Below are 16,811 nucleotides of genomic sequence, written 5' to 3' on the forward strand. Positions count from 1 at the left end.
TTAGGATAACACAGTGTGTAATTTAGGATTAGAATTGTTTGATGCTGGATTGGTGAGGTGTCTATGGAATTACTCAAAAATCAACGGGGCTTGTATTCTGCTCACCATTGTAATCTTCATGTCCTACACACAAGGTATGCTTCTTCCTAGTGCCTCAGCTATGCTTGCTATCAGAAATGGGCTAGGGAGATTTGTGTCTTGTAGATGAAATAGCTGAGCCTGTACTCCAATTTATATCTAGGAACAGTCAGCCTTCCTCATTACAGTGCTTCCTGGAATTTCTAAGGGAGCTATATGGCTCAATATTATCCCAGTGCAAGGCTGGGACACAGCCTTTGCTGCATGAGAATATCGGATAATAACAGTATGGTCGTGCTGATGCAAAGTCCCTAGGGTAGACATACTTTACACCTCTGCAGTACAGTGTAAATCAACATACCTGACTTTTGCTTAAGCTTTGGATCTACTTTCATCTGAGGACCTTAAAGGAACTTGTTGCAATTCATTAATAAAGTGAATACAAAAGCACTGAGGGGGAGAACTGTTACTCTAGTTAGCTATGTTTCATTACCTTTCAGGTAAGCCAAGCCAAAGTAGAAATGTTCCACCAAGTTTGCATATGCCACCACGGTGTTGAAAACATCTCTTGCCTTGGACTTGATGTCACATTGCACCTCAAGGCACTGCCCATTGAGTAGAATCACATTGAGATCCCTCTGGGACAAATAGGATTTCCCTTTTTTAGTCTAAGAACATGTAAAAAAAAATGAAGAATGAGTGCCAAGTACAAGCAATGCAAGCTCCACAACATTTTATTGCTGAGGCCCCCTAGTCTCCTGTCTCTACATAACCTGATGGAGTTGGTCACAACACAATACTATTCCCTGCCTCCCTTCTCACAGATTAATATCCCAAACATTTCTACTCTTTTAAAACCCAGGGAATCCCAATAAAACAGCCGAGCATACTCAGATTCTACAATCACCCTCATTTTCACTGCTGTATGCTGTCAGCCTTTTCCCTTATCTTAATCAAAGGTGCCTGCAAATAGAAGGAGTCCTATATGTTGGCACTAGATGTCACATTGCATCTCTACAATGTATAATCTTAATATACAATGTATAATCTTAATCTCAAAAAGTCTTGTGTTAAAGTAAGCATCCTTCCTGAGAAGGATAAACTAAGCTATTTTACACCATCAGAAAAAAATACATAGCACTGAAAACTAAATGACCTCCTTTCAAGTTCCAATACCTCTGCAGGAACCCTCACTTGGTTTGGGAGGAGCACAAGAATACTGAGTTGGGACTCATCTGTAATTTACAAAAAGCCCCAACTAAAGGATCACCTGGTTAGTTCTAAATTCTTAATGTTCATACTTACCACAATTGATCCAGGCAGCTGTAAGGTCACTGGTGGTTCACTAGACAAAATAACAAATTCTGGACCTGAAAACTGTAAGGATGCAATTTAGAAATTTAATAAATGTTTCCTTAATATAATGAAGATCCCAAACACCAGTACCAATGAAACCCATTTCTGTTTGTCTGTATGTTGTAGCTAATTGACTTCAGTGTCTAATAAGATGGAAATGCTGACTGAAGACTTTTCTCTGTTTGGAGTCTCTCCTGTATGGGCTCTCTGGGGTCTAAATAGGTGGAGGTCATGCTGAAGCCTTTTCTTCTGTAAAGGCACTTAACCAAGATCCATTTCCTTTGCAAGGCACCTATTTTCATGACATCCACAGAAACTTAATTTCTTCTAAGACCTTTTGTCATTTGATTCCCAAGTTACTATAAGGACAGTCACAGACATGTACATATAAACATACATGCTACTGTGATTTTCATAAGCCTAGCTTCCATAGGGCACCAGACTGGAACACAGATCTACTTTCTTCCTTGTAATAAAAGTTGACTGATGTATTAGCAGACACTGTATTCTTCTCCTATAAGTTCCACAGACTTTAACAAGCACTTAGTGAGCTTTTTCTTAGTAAGCATCTATCTCAAGGAATTTTGCTTACTGTTTTTTTTTTTCATATTTATCTATGCATTTATATCCTTCAAGCAGACAGAAAAAAAATGAATGTCTGCAAGTGGCAAGATGTGGATCCTTCCAACCATTCTCCGTGACTTAGTACCTTGACCATTTAGATCTCCCTTTTTCTTATTTTCATTTGAGAAAATATATGGTTAGTTTCATAATACCAGTATCATCTAACAAGACAATGCAATTTTGTATCACATATAACAAGAGTCTAGCACTTTGTTGCAACAGTTACTGGATGCCTGAGGAACTCTATTATTATCCCAGCAAAAAACATATTCACAAAGTTTAAAACTAAATTTATTTATAAAAAGATAACTTCCCAATGTGTCTAACTGAAACTCTGGATCAAAGTTCTGCCCCTGGTCAGTCTGGAGCTGGTGAACTGGGAATAGGTTAAAGGACTCACCAGCCTGAAAACTGTCCAGAAAGCTCCATGGTAGCAGCATTGTGGAGTTTTCTGATACAATTATTTATAGATTTTTGTGACCAAACTGCCAAAAACAACATTATCCTTCCCATTTAGCAGAGTCCTACAACAAATTAGCAACTAGGAATAGACCCTTAGGTGAACTATTGGTTTGGCACACTCTCTGCTAGCCTTTGCTTTCTGTCCAGGCATATACTATAAAAGCAATTTAAGACCTTTGAGCACTGTTGACCAGCAGGTGTTTGGGTTCAGTGTCTCTGTAATTTTTTTTTGCTGTACTAAAGCTCCTGTCAAAGTGGTTATTGAAAACAGACCATATGGTGCTTGATGCTTGCAGAAACCATACTTGTAGGTCAGAGAGGGTTTGATTCTAAGCTTGTTCTTAGTCTTTACAGACAAGAGCTTTCACTGCCTTCAGTTCTGAGTTACCAGGACTGGATCATGTCTAATTTGGAGTTTGTCAAATTAGAATACTCATCTAATGATATGACTCATGCAGGTCACTGGCAACAGGATAAGAAGTTTATCTTTAGTGATATTTACATTTTTAATCAGCTTATAAGTTTTTCATTAGTCACCTTTTCCTTCCTGTGGAACAAACATTTCTGTGATGCAGCAGCTGCTGTGTAGTCCTTTGTAGACACAGAGAAGGTGGAACCTAAACTTAGCAGGTTCTGTCTGCTGTTCTTCTTAATTCCAGTAGGGATTTCTTCTACAGCACTGACTGATCTTCAAAATAAATGTCATAGTGAGCAATATATATATAGCATGCAATCAAAACAATACAGACTTGAGAACAAAGAGCTTAAGGTGCATTGACTGCAAGAATATTATGAAATCCAGGGCACTGTCAGTTACAAGTTGTTAAATGCTTCATTACAGAAAAAAAAAAACCCAAAATAAATCAACTGAGATTATATTATTGATACCCTTTATAAATACATCTAAAATCTGCCTTTTTTTTTTTTTTTTTTTGGTGAGTCAGATCTAGCTGGTTTCATTCTGGTGAAGTCAACAGGCAAAGAGCTTAGCCCCTCGTCTTTCTGTGAATTCTAAATTCCTAATTTCTTATTTTCTGGAGCAAAAAAGCTTCCCAAAATCATAACATTAGTTATTGCATTATTCAGAGTTTTCCAGGAATGGAAACTAAATTATCTTAATACTAATTCATTAGAATAAATTAATGTCTAAGGGAACTGAAGGAATGGGGTGGTTAGTAGGTCGAGAGAGGTCCTCCTTCCACTCTACTCTGCCCTGGTGAGACCGCATCTGGAATATTGTGTCCAGTTCTGGGCCCCTCAGTTTAAGGACAGGGACCTGCTGGAGAGAGTTCAGTGCAGGGCAACTAAGATGATTACGGGAGTAGAGCATCTCCCTTATGAGGAAAGACTGAGGGAGCTGGGTCTCTATAGTTTGGAGGAGATTGAGGGGTGACCTTATTAGTGCATATAAATATATAAAGGGGGAGTGTCACGAGGATGGAGCCAGGCTCTTCTCAGTGGCAAACAATGATAGGACAAGGGGCAATGGGTACAAACTGGAACACAAGAGGTTCTACTTAAACTTGAGAAGAAACTTCTTCTCAGTGAGGGTGACAGAACACTGGAACAGGCTGCCCAGGGAGGTTGTGGAGTCTCCTTCTCTGGAGACATTCAAAACCCGCCTGGACACGTTCCTGTGTAACCTTATCTAGGTGTTCCTGCTCCGGCAGGGGGATTGGACTAGATGATCTTTTGAGGCCCCTTCCAATCTCTAACATACTGTGATACTGTGACTTTTCTATTTAATTAAGACAAAGATGTGTGAAATCAGATCAGAAAGATGTCTTTACACTATACTTGTAATACATACAGTAATGGAGTTTTCCACATGAGCAGAAACATGTGTGCTTAGAATAAACTTAAAGTATAATATATACACTTATCAATGAGGAAAGATTGATTATGTGGTATAGGAGGAAAGATTTTGTTGAGGTAGGTTTTTGTTAATTACATTTAAAAAAAATGCCAAGGTCACACATTTTTTGTTATTCCAAAGTTTTATCCTTTTCTTTTGCATGTTGTAGAGTTGCTTCAGGAAACTATTCATGGAGTTTTCAAAATGTTTTTAGTAAAGTTACTGAAGTAATTGCTGATCTCCATCTCTTCTCCCTGATATCCAGTGACAGGACGTGGGAATGGTTCAAAGCTGTGTCAGGGAAGGTTCAGATTTGATATTTGAAAGCATTTCTCTACTGAGAGAGTGGCCAAACACTGTAACAGTCTTCCTAGAGGGGTGATCACTGCCCCAAGCTCATCAGTTGTTTAAGAGGCATTAGGACATTGCCCTTAATAACATGCTTTAGCTTTTGGTCAGCACTGAGATAGTCCGGAAGTTGAACTCAATGATTGTTGCAGTTGTCTTCCAACTGAACTGAACAAACTATCCTATCCTATCCTATCCTATCCTATCCTATCCTAGTTTAAATTCCTCTGTTATAAAGTTGTCTAGACACTTTTGTTTCTAGCTACATGATCTCTTACAGATCAACATTTAACTAAGAAATACACCTAAAGTGACTTTTGTGGGTATGAAAATACTGTTAGCTAAAAACCCAAGACGCTTTATTAAGAAGATTTGGTTTTCCTGTGGAAAACACTTCCTGTTATTAGGCCTGCAAGGTGGGAGATACAAGACTTGACATTTGTGCCTTCTTTATATATAGGCCAGAGTCCTGTGTGCACTTCAAGCTTAACTTTATGAGATGTAAACTATATCAGTTGGATGGCTTATAGAATTATGATATTAGTAAGCTTTATAGATAGTAAACCCATCACTAAGTTTTGTGTTGGTTGTCCTTCTGCATGGGAAATTAGTGGTTTCCAAACTAATTAAACTCCACTGTTGTCATGGTACTTAAAATAGGTCCTTGCAGATGCTTACAACCAAAACTGAGGTTTACAGTCCTGAAATCCTATGGTAAACAGCTTGCTGGAAATTTGAAGAGTTCATCTTTCAGCAGAGGAGGGGAACATTTTCTTAGCAGTATGATTTTAGATCAAGGATATGGAGACAATACCCAGGTTGGTAGTCAGAAGCATTGCATTTGCTCCAAAATACTCAGTAAATAAATCTTCTGTTACTGATAGCATTCCCAGGTGTGTAACGCATATATAGATATCTGTCTACACACATATGTATGTTTTTGTGTGTAGTTAGGTAGGCAGAGACTTCTTTCTTCACAAAAACTGGCACTATCCTACACCCTGCTTGTAGTTCTTTCTTTATTGCAGGTTTAGAGGTGTACTCGGGTATCTCACATCACACAGATTATTGTGGCTGTTTTAACAGGAAGTTCAACTGTTTACCTGGGGTACATTTAATTGGGTGTTGATCTAAATAGAGCATTTCCTGTGGGCCTGAATTACTCATGCCATGGTTAAAAGAAGAAACTCCTGTTTAACTGGGTCAAGAACTCAATTTAAATGGGATGTCTGTAGGGATTACATGGTGCTTAACTATGGGATTCTGGTCTTTGTGGTGCCTACAGGCTAACAGTACTTACATCTCTTCTTCATTTGGAAACAGCCATGATTACAGCTTCACTATGGTAACACCCTGTTTAGAAAACCCTTGTTTGGCAGCAGTGGTGTTTCCCCGGCTTTTGAAAATGAGTAAGTATCAGCTGTACAATTCTCAGCTTTCCTTGACTATGTCTACAGGGCTGCTGTATAGACTGTGGCTGAAATGAGGCTAATCCTTATGACAGAGCCAAGTTCTTTACTAGTTGTGTCCCTGGGTTACTTGAAACTCTTCAGTAAAGTGGCGGTGCAGGCCTGGATATGGCTGACAAAAGTGAGGCAAATCAATTTAAGAACTGAGATGGAAATGCAAATAAACCACTGAAAATGATGGATCATATACATGGTCTGTCATAACCACTCCAGAACACATCAGGCCTCTGCTAATGTGACAGCAAGTCAAGACCAGAGCCAAAATCTGAATGTAGACAAATATGGACTCCGCAGAACACCTTGGCTGTTAAAGCAATGCCTGTTCGCACCCTCTCAACATGTTTTTCCTTTCCACGCTCCCTGTGGAGCTGCTTCACAGGTGTTTCAGGCACAGCGAGCTATTGCTCCTTACCTGTCTAATTATGCCAGAGACATGCTAGGGGCACCTGTTTTGGGAGGCCAGTAACAGCTGGCAGGACACAGTGGTAAAGAGTAATGGTAGAAAACTTCAGTGTGCTTATTTTGCACGGATTGATCAGGGCCCAAGCTCCATTTCACTAGCACATTCAGACTGTTTCACTTGAAGCCAAACTGAGCCTAGGTGTGCTTTAATTCTGTGTAAACAGTATCTATTATCAAAACAGGTTCAGATGGCAATCAGGCATTTTCTGATAATGACATTGCCTCATTAGCTGCTGTTTCATCTGGCAATAAGACAGCACCATCTTTCAGGAACATGAATTCTGATTACCTGTTTATGAAGAGCTTGTAGCTACTTTCTGTCCTTGACCCACTAAGGGTGGGGTCCCATGACCGGTGTGTCTGTGGAACTCTCCCTGAAATGAACAAAGGAAATTTCACAATTGAAGCAATTGAACCAGCACTCGGCATCAGACCTTGGGACAATAACAAGAAAGAAATTTAGACTGGCTACCTCCTCTTTTGTCCTCACTTGGGCATGACAAACAGCTATTTGATAAGGTTAAGTGAATACTATACCAGCAGTATTCCCAGTTCTCTAGTTATTGTTACTTCCTCTTCATAACTCTTCATGTGAACATAATTTAGAAAATGACCGTGGAGGTACAATGGCTGTTATTTCCATATGTATGGAGAGCTTTTGCTGTTCAGAAATTACCCTTAGTATTCTTTGTTCTTCTATTTCCAGGCATAAAATTGGGAAGGAGGGCTGGTGGAAGCCATGAAATTTCTCTGGCTTAATCAGAGTAGGATATGAAATGAAAACTGTTTAGAAATACTCCAACAGTTATTTAATACATTTAATATATTGTGAATGTTTTTACAGCCTCAAAATCTGGTAGGAATATAGGATGGCGTCTGAGTTATTACCAAATACGTTTTGTATAATTTTCACCTTCAGTCATCTCTGCTGCTAGAGAAAGGATAGGCATTGTTCTGTCCAAATATATGAAAGTTGAAATTTAGCTGTAGAACCAGAAAAGGTTATGCAAGTTCTGTGAACATCTCTTATAGCAGCAGAGGTGTTTTAAATCCTGTAGGGAAAGGTGGGAAGGTTAAATTTTTCTTCGCTTCGACCATTTCATTGATCATATTTGAAGAATTGCATATCAAACTATTACATAAGCAGTGGTGATAAGATGAGCTATGTGGAAACACACATACAGGTCAGCTTTTTTTTCTAGATAAAATATCCATTAACTACACCCTGAGTCCTCACTCTGAATTCCAACACGAAAATGTGACATTGAATTCTAGTATACCAACCACCAATTGCAATTTTAAAAACTAGAAAATCTACACATTGCTAAAATATGCATAAAATGGTTTTCAAGCCACAAATGGTAGTGTCAAAATTTGGAATTTGAGATAAACCAAATATGCAGGTCGAAGGAGGTGATCCTGCCCCTCTATTCTGCTCTCGTGAGACCTCACTTGGAGTATTGTGTGCAGTTCTGGTGTACTCAACATAAAAAGGACATGGATCTGTTGGAACAAGTCCAGAGGAGGGCCACGAGGATGATCAGGGGACTGGAGCACCTCCCATATAAAGACAGGCTGAGAAAGTTGGGGCTGTTCAGCCTGGAGAAGAGAAGGCTGCGTGGAGACCTCATAGCAGCCTTCCAGTATCTGAAAGGGGGCCTACAGGGATGCTGCGAACGGACTCTTCATTAGGGACTGTAGTGACAGGACAATGGGTAATGGGTTCAAACTTAAACAGGGGAAGTTTAAATTGGATATAAGGAGGAAATTCTTTCCTGTTAGGGTGGTGAGGCACTGGAATAGGTTGCCCAAAGAGGTTGTGAATGCTCCATCCCTGGCAGTGTTCAAGGCCAGGTTGGACGAGGCCTTGGGTGATATGGTTTAGTGTGAAGTGTCCCTGCCCATGGCAGGGGGTTGGAACTTGATGATCTTAAGGTCCTTTCCAACCCTAATCATTCTATGATTCTATGATTTACCAAAGTTAAGATTCAATCCTGTGTTCTGAAACTAGGTGCTTTTTAAAGATAAAGCCTTGCAAAGTTCTCTGCTTACACTATAGGTTTCACATAATTGTGTAAATACATTTTGACAAGCACATGAAATTCCCCTTAGTTTTTCTGTCTCAGTTGTCATGGCACTGAGACAAGGTGACTAATTTCAGTGGCCAGACTGCTATGCTTTGATCACAAAACCAACACATTCCTGTTGTTAAGTAACATGTGGCCCTCAAAGATGTTGATCCTGTAGATGATTAATATAATAATGTTGGTCTCTCTTGATAATGGTGCTCTACTAGGTGGTAATATCTTTTTTCAGAGAAGAATGAATTTTTCTAATACATTATCTCATGAAAGAATGTTTGCAGCAAACAAGTTCTCACGTTGTTTTCTCATGTAATTTAGTTTTTTCCTACAAAATCCTGAGTAGAAACAGCTACCAGTGTATCAGTGAAGACTGAGACATGCACAAAGTCACCAGAATGAGCCATTGTCAAGTTTATGTCATTTTTTTAAAAAGACTTACAAAAAAGCCTCCTAGGCTTACCTTCACTGTGTGCCACTAGGTCTGTGACTGACACGTATGCATCACATAGGGAGCAGCTGCAATTTCAGGGGTTTATTGCTGGTGATATTGAAAGTAATTCTGGAGCTTCAGAAAAGTGCCTTTAAGGAGTATCAACAGCAGTTGTATGAGTAGCCTTACCTTCCTCATCCTTGAGGCTAAAGGCTTGGGGCTGAGAGGCTGTTACATGCTGTGTTTTGTGTTTTGTTTGGGTTTTTGCTTTGTTTCTCAGGAAGTATTTGTTTTCTCTCTGAAAATCATCTCTTGGCAGGCTTGGGATAATGCAATTGGCACCCAGGGCTTTTTGCTATCTTTCCTAGGGAAATTTGTGCCTTGAGATCATGCTCTATGCCTTTAATTTTTGCCTAGAAAATTTTAAACTTTTCACATTTGGAAGAGTGTGAGTAATACATTCCTACAAATCTCATGACAATCAGCAGCTGGATATCATAAACCCAAATTAATGCTTCCCCGTGAGAAAAAGCAAGGACTACTCAGCAGTTTTCTGTCATTTATGGCATCAACTAACTAACCAGTCGGTGTGCATACCTTGTTGCATCATAACTAAAACAGTGGATGTTAGGATTATAGGGAGGAAATTTCTAGGATAAAAACCACACATGCTTGCAGAACACATTTAAATCCATGCCACAGGAGGACCTAGTACCTATGGAGCCTACCTACAGAGGCTCATAGAGTGAAGATGTAAACTCCAAAGTACAGCTTCTTGGGACTGGAAGCTCAGGAGAAGTGCCCCAGGCAGGATGGAAAAAAAAAAGTCTGAAAAAAGGAGGGAGGGTAACTGTGGAATAGAGGGCATGTTTCTGAGATGGGGAGCTGGCATGTAAGCTTGGTTTGTCAGGCGATGCTGATGGCATTTGGCAACAGGAACTTTTTGCTCTTACATGGGCATTCTTACATTTCGGGGGACAAAAGAGATGAGTATTTAGTTCATAAACATAATCTTTCAGGAAAATCTTACCTCTCCTGTGTCCTCGGTTAGACAGTATCAAAGATGTACTTTCAGAAATACTATTAGAGTCACTGTAGTCCACAGAGAGTTGTCTGTAATCTTCTGTTGATTGACTGTAATTCATTAATCTGGACCCTTTGTCTGGAAACAGAAAGAAATATGGTGAATCGCATACTTTAATTATAAATCATTGTATCTGCATGGTAATGTAAGTAACATTTGGCTTAACTAATTTTTATATTGTCCATGCCCACTGTCTTCTAACACTGACTTCAACTCCTTAAAGACAAAGGAAAGATTGGTAACTTCATTCTACAACTTTCATAATCTTGTTCTGACCCAAAATAGTTCTTATAGTTCTCCTAAGACATTCTGAATAAAACAAATTAACATATTAATTCTATTCTACATGTTATGTGGAAAGGTTGCAAAGTGCAGATAACCTGCAGTTCTCCTTTCTTACATTCTGAGACCCAAAACCTTCAGCTATAATGTATTATCTCTATGTGCGGGATGGAGAGTGCCCAGAGACAAGCCACTAGCAGTGTTGGCTGCATAAATTCCATTAAGGAGTCATTCTAGGTCATTAGGAAGTACATGTTTTTGTTGCACCTTAACTTTACTTTGGTTGCATTGTCTCTTTCCCTTTTCCAGAACCTCTGAAGGTTGTAATTTTTAATTAAATACAAAGAAAGAAATGAATGCTGCCTTGAGAAGTGTGGCTCACACATTCTCAATGTAATCAACATCCTGATTCATTGAAGTCCTTCAGTGTAAGCCACATGACCTGAATCCCTAGAAAACATGGAGATCACCCCAGATACATAATCATGAGAACCAGTAGAAGGGAAATGGTAGGAATTTGAAACTAATAGGGTGTTGAGGATGGGACCATCGCTTTTGGCAGTAGCAGAGTTTTTACCAGCTTATGCAAGTGTGAACCTATAAACTCAGTTTCTGAATGAGTGAGCTGATGTGCTTTGAAGGGTGGTTTACCTGTACGTTTTCAAAAGAATGTCATTTTCTTATGACCAATAATACCTAATAGACAGAAATGTTGTGCAGGTATTTAAGCATGTGTTTAATTCTAGATGGAGTTAATGGGACATACATGTGATTTGCTGAATAGGAATTGGATTGTTCATATGCCTAATACTGAGCATATAAAAAAAAAAAATGCCCTCATAGCTTTCTCTAACCTTCGCTTTTGCACAGAATTAGAGACTTTTGTTGAAGTGAACATTACAATATAGAGACTAGAAAAAAATAACAACTATCTGAACCTGAAGCTCACATTTAGTTACAGCTAGAGAATTAGTCTGTGGGATAATAAAATCTTGAGTTTAGTCAAATGAAATGTGAAATTAGTATACGCTGGTTTATTTATATAGTGAGCAGGATTTGGCCTTGTGTCTTGAAATCACTCCAGCAATCCGTGTTTGAATTTATAAAACATCTCTGAACACAAAACCAAAACTAAAATAAAAAGAATCCACAAATCTTTGCTTGAGTAATCCATCAGGAAGCATGAATATATATTCTTTAATGGCAACAGGATAACTTCACAGAATCCCACTCTTTACCTTCAGAAATACACTGGAGTATGCAAATATAACAGCATATTCCATATAAAAAGCAGTTTCAAAATCAGGCTTTTTTATATGCACAGGTTTTATGCAAAGTGCTTTAAGAGGTGAATCTGTGCAAGCTGATTCGTTATCATTGCTTCACAGCCCTCAGACTACTGTCCTTTGTGGAAATAAGGAACAGAAACCTTGCTGACTTGCCTCAGAGTCTTTCCATTACGAAGTCATTTATATGTAAAGCAATAAATATCCTATCCAACACTACTTGTAATCACCACAGCGTTAAATTAAACAAGTCGCCTAACCTGGGAAAGACTCAGAAAAGGCTGGCTGTATCCTCATTACACAGTTCAGATTGTAAGTCTTTTTTTACCTTGGTGAAAATTCATCTGGGAGTACAGTGGTGAGCTGTCCGATATTTTCTCATGCAGCCTTTTCCTTATCACATGACTTCTGTTAAGCTGAGAGGCTGTGCTGTCTTCGTTGACTACCCGCTCTGCCTAGAAGACAGTAGTACTGCAAGTCAATGTCATACGATATGTGGACTTCGGACTCTCATATTGAAGTGATCCTTGCCCTCTGCTTGTCAGAGGCTGCTGATTGTGTTGGTATAAACAACTTCATCTTCTCAGATTAACACAAAGCAGGATTGAGTTTTGATGGCTTTTTGTTCTCATGCAATCTGTGGTTAAGAGGGGACACTCTCTCTTACACTGGGAAATAGAGTAATAAAGAGTGCAAGGGAAAAGGTCATCTCAGAATATTAATGAATACTGGTTGAAAACAGGGAAAAAACCCACAACCCTGCAGTGTATTTTCCAGTTTCATTCAGCTTGTCAACAAAAATTCTTAGTTGATATTTCAAATCTTGAAAAAGACTCAGGTGCTCACTTATTAAAAACTTCACATGGTCAGGCTTAATTGAACAGCAGGTGTTCAGTTCCACTCAAGAATGATAAATTGAATTCTCAATATGATGTAGATGTGATTTCTTCAAATTTCTCAAAGACCGAAACCAGAGGGGCAACAGAGAAATCTTTTGTGTAAAGACAAATGGCCAATATGAGGGTTCTGTAAAAGTTATAATTGCTTCAATATTAACAAAAGAAATGAAGGTACAAACTGGGTTTGTGTTGTTTCCCAGGAGTGTAAGAGTGGTGTGAGAGATGGCTTAACTGCTTCATTTGCTTGTACACATGGTCACACAATTTCCTGCTTAGAAGTCTAAAACCAAATCTAACTTCCTGAATTCATACAAGCATTAATTTCAAGCAATTGCTCACCACGACGCTGCTCTTCTCTCTCACCAAAGATTATATATGAGAGTAGTACCTACCTCACTGACACTTCCCACAGCAAACTGGACCATTTTTCTTATATAGACATTGGCTGGTAAGAAAGCAGCTTCTTTCTGATGTGCCTCACATGCTTCCAGAATTGACTCAGGAGAAAGTCTTTTGTGTGGCAGATCTTCACATAGTGTCAGCAAGAGCATGTGTAGTTGGTCACTCAGCTGGAGGGACTGAGTCAAAATACAGGTACTGTTAAATGACATCTCCCAGTGATCTGAAATTCTCTGTAAACTGCAACAAGGGATTTCTGTAAACCTTTTACTCTGGGTGAGAAATGGGCAGCGAATTCCTTCAGATTTTGGGAAAATTCCATAGAGGCAGCATAACAGCACTAAATGGCGCCACTAATGGCATCCAGAGGGAACTGGCATTGACAAGGAAACTCATCAGGCCGTATAGGGGCTTCCTGATGACAGACAACAGCTCAATTTCTCCACAGCTTTGCTAATTAGACTGTGACTCTTAAAAGATTCATGCAAGTAAGATATGTGACAGCATTAGCTTTAAAAAGGTGAGGAGTTATACCTGCCGAAACTGTTACCACAGAGACGAGATACTTACATTTTAGGGTCATTTAGCTTATAGAGCTTTTTCTCTTAGACCATGTATACCCACAAAAGGGAGGTTAGATCTACTAAAAGTTTGTGCTTTTCAAATAAAAACCATGCAGTTAAAGGCATGGATACAGAAATGAAGCAAAATGTGTGCTACAATTCTTTGAGAGAATTCTGGGTACAAAGAAATGCAAAATTTCAACTAGCAGAGATACTGGTAGAATTTGCACAGAAATAAGGAGAGTCATTCAGTTTACGTAGCATCCCATTCTTTGAAAAAGCACATAAATGTGCACAGCACCACAGTCATGTGGACATGATGTTTTTCTTTTAGCCCTTCTGTCCTGGGTTTAGCAGGATTTTAGAATCATCGCTCCATAGTATCATAGAATGATTTAGATCGGAAAAGACCTCTAAACCATCAAGTCCAGCTGTAGCCCTTATACTGCAAATCCACCACTAAACCATGTCCCTAAGTGTCACATCTACACATCTTTCAAATATCTCATGGGACAGTGACTCAGCCACTTCCCTGGAGAATCTGCTCCTTATTACAGCCTTGGAATAAATAATCTTCACTCTTAACAGCAAGGCACAATTAATCTTATTTCGAAAAATTCTGTTTTTTGAAGAGAAAGAGAGAGAGAAAAAAAGGAAAGTAAAGATGAGGCTCAACTAAATTTCTGACTTGGATTAACTAGTATTTTTGGTGAAGTCTGGACCTTGACATAGGATTTCCAATTTTTTCTAGTGGTCCAAAACATAAAGCCCCTCCCTCTGAGATTTCAGATTATGCCTCTCAATCTTTGAATCTACTAATATAAAACACAATAAAAGTTCAAACTTCAACAGGGGAAGTTCAGGTTAGATATAAGAAGTTCTTTACTGTGATGGTGGTGAGGCTCTGGAACAGGGTGCCCAAGGAATTTGTGAATGCTCCAGCCCTGGCAGCGTTCAAGGCCAAGCCTTGGGTGACATGGTTTAGTGTGTGGTGTCCCTGCCCATGGCAGGGGGGTTGGAACTGCATGATCTTAAGGTCCTTTCCAACCCTAACTATTCTATGACTATTCTAAACCAAAAATGTGTTACTGGCCTGGTTTGGAGGAACCTGGTAGTCTGCTGACCAATAGAGGGTCATTCCTAAGGAATACACCAACATCTGTTAAAACAGAAAAGGAAAGCCTTTATGAAGTCAACATTAAATACAGAAAAGTGTTGTACCAGAGAGACCACCTTTTGTGGCTCTGGTCACCAAAGGCAGAAGCCAAAGAAATGTTGAAAAAAAAAAAAAAAGCTAGACTAGAGGAAGCATATGAAAGTACAATAGTGACTCAGCTTACAGACTAGGTAGCATGCAGTGAGTATTGTTCAGCTTGAGCGGTTGACCCAGACTTCCCTTTATCCAGTGATGCGATGAGTAGGAAAAGAAATTTTAACTCCTTTTTAGTTCTGAAGCAATCTCGTTGGTCATTAAAGCTCTCTCCTACCTGTGGAGCTAACTAGCACTCATGTCCATCTATTCCAAAGCTTTACGTTTCTGCATAGCGTCAAAGTGATTGGTTACATAGGAGTCTGAAACTACTGTGTTCTGCCTGAGGGCAGTATGCAGTTATGCAGTCCTAGTGGTTTGTAAATCTTATACATACCTGAGTGTTGTATCTTACTGTCTTTCCAGAGAGACTTATTTGGCAGGGAGAAGAAAAGTAAATTGTTAACAAAGCTGAAGATATTTCTGACTTCCTGGGAGTGCTTCCACTCTCTGACTGTAATTACAATTACCATATCTGGTCAAACATCATGTTCATAGAAATATTCTTCCTTTCTGTGGGCCTTTACATATAATACATTTGTGTAGATCTTGAGGACTGATGTCTAAAATTTATTTTGATGATGACATGCATGCTATCTAATGGCAAGCTGCAAGACACATCTAAATCTTTCTTACTGTAGCGTAATGAGTGTTATCAGAAACAGAATTTGACAATAGATACCTGGTATACTGCATTAAAACCCGCAAGCTTGTCTTCATGAGGTACTATCAAGATTTATTTTCTAATATACCTTACCTTTGTTAGTCCAATGTGCTGGTTTTTACTTTGTCTTTGGAGCAATTCTGGTGCACTGAAAGGTACAGCTTCTGTCTGGGATGCATTGTTTTGGAAGGACAGATTTCCTTCAGCAGACAGTAGTACTGACCATGGACAAATCACACAGATGGCAGGATCTGAAAAATGTTGAAGAAAATAATGGAGTTTTTAGTGTTAATTTTACTGTGCTTTATAAAATTATATTGCTGGTGTCTCACCTGCATAGCCAAACCCATCAATGAATTTTCATGGAGATGTACCCAGAAGTCAGTGGAATCATGCTCATTTATCATAGAATCATAGAATAGTTAGGGTTGGAAAGGACCTTGAGATCATCTAGTTCCAACCCCCCTGCCATGGGCAGGGACACCTCACTCTAAACCATATCAGCAAGGCCTCGTCCAACCTGGCCTTGAACACTGCCAGGGATGGAGCATTCACAACCTCCCTGGGCAACCCATTCCAGTGCCTCACCACCCTAACAGGAAAGAATTTCCTCCTTATATCCAATCTAAACTTCCACTGTTCAAGTTTGAACCCATTACCCCTTGTACAGTCACTACAGTGCCTAATGAAGAGTCCCTCCCCAGCATCCCTGTAGGCCCCCTTTCAGATACTGGAAGGCTGCTATGAGGTTTCCATGCAGCCTTCTCTTCTCCAGGCTGAACAGCCCCAACTTTCGCAGCCTGTCTTCATACGGGAGGTGCTCCAGTCCCCTGATTATTCTCCTGGCCCTCCTCTGGACTTGTTCCAACAGTTCCATGTCCTTTTTATGTTGAGAACACCGGAACTGCACACAGTACTCCAAGTGAGGTCTCACGAGAGCAGAATAGAGGGGCAGGATCACCTCCTTCGACCTGCTGGTCACGCTCCTTTTGATGCAGCCCAGGATACGTTTGGCTTCCTGGGATGTGAGTGCACACTGAAGCCAGCTCATGTTCATTTTCTCACCAACCAACACCCCCAAGTCCTTCTCCGCAGGGCTGCTCTGAATTTCTTCTCTGCCTAGCCTGTAGCTGTGCCTGGGATTGCTCCGACCCAGC

The 16,811-nt window shown here is 39.7% G+C and overlaps 2 protein-coding genes across 4 annotated transcripts in view; one reads left to right on the forward strand and one right to left on the reverse strand.

Annotated features, from left to right (window-relative positions):
- The window catches only part of FRMPD2 (FERM and PDZ domain containing 2), a 61,655-nt gene extending 48,347 nt beyond the window's left edge, over positions 1-13,308 (reverse strand). For 2 of the 3 annotated variants that reach the window (XM_061358812.1, XM_061358811.1), the window contains exons 1-7: positions 13,108-13,306; positions 12,149-12,271; positions 10,199-10,330; positions 6,944-7,028; positions 3,058-3,208; positions 1,384-1,455; positions 572-746 (exon numbers count right to left, since the gene is read on the reverse strand). In XM_061358812.1, coding sequence (XP_061214796.1) covers positions 572-746; positions 1,384-1,455; positions 3,058-3,208; positions 6,944-7,028; positions 10,199-10,330; positions 12,149-12,271; positions 13,108-13,270 — 901 coding nt within the window. In that variant the 5' untranslated portion in view covers positions 13,271-13,306. Of the gene's footprint in view, positions 1-571; positions 747-1,383; positions 1,456-3,057; positions 3,209-6,943; positions 7,029-10,198; positions 10,331-12,148; positions 12,272-13,107 lie in introns of all 3 variants that reach the window. The other variant, XR_009726307.1, reaches the window with a different exon arrangement.
- MAPK8 (mitogen-activated protein kinase 8) overlaps positions 1-16,811 on the forward strand; it is a 166,641-nt gene that overhangs the window by 71,350 nt on the left and 78,480 nt on the right. The gene's annotated exons all lie outside the window — the stretch shown is intronic.

The sequence above is a fragment of the Neopsephotus bourkii genome, unplaced genomic scaffold (genome assembly GCF_033783945.1).
Source record: "Neopsephotus bourkii isolate Nb327-2 ecotype Australia unplaced genomic scaffold, CSIRO-AGI_Nbou_v1 NB_951, whole genome shotgun sequence".
Lineage (NCBI taxonomy): Eukaryota > Metazoa > Chordata > Aves > Psittaciformes > Psittacidae > Neopsephotus > Neopsephotus bourkii.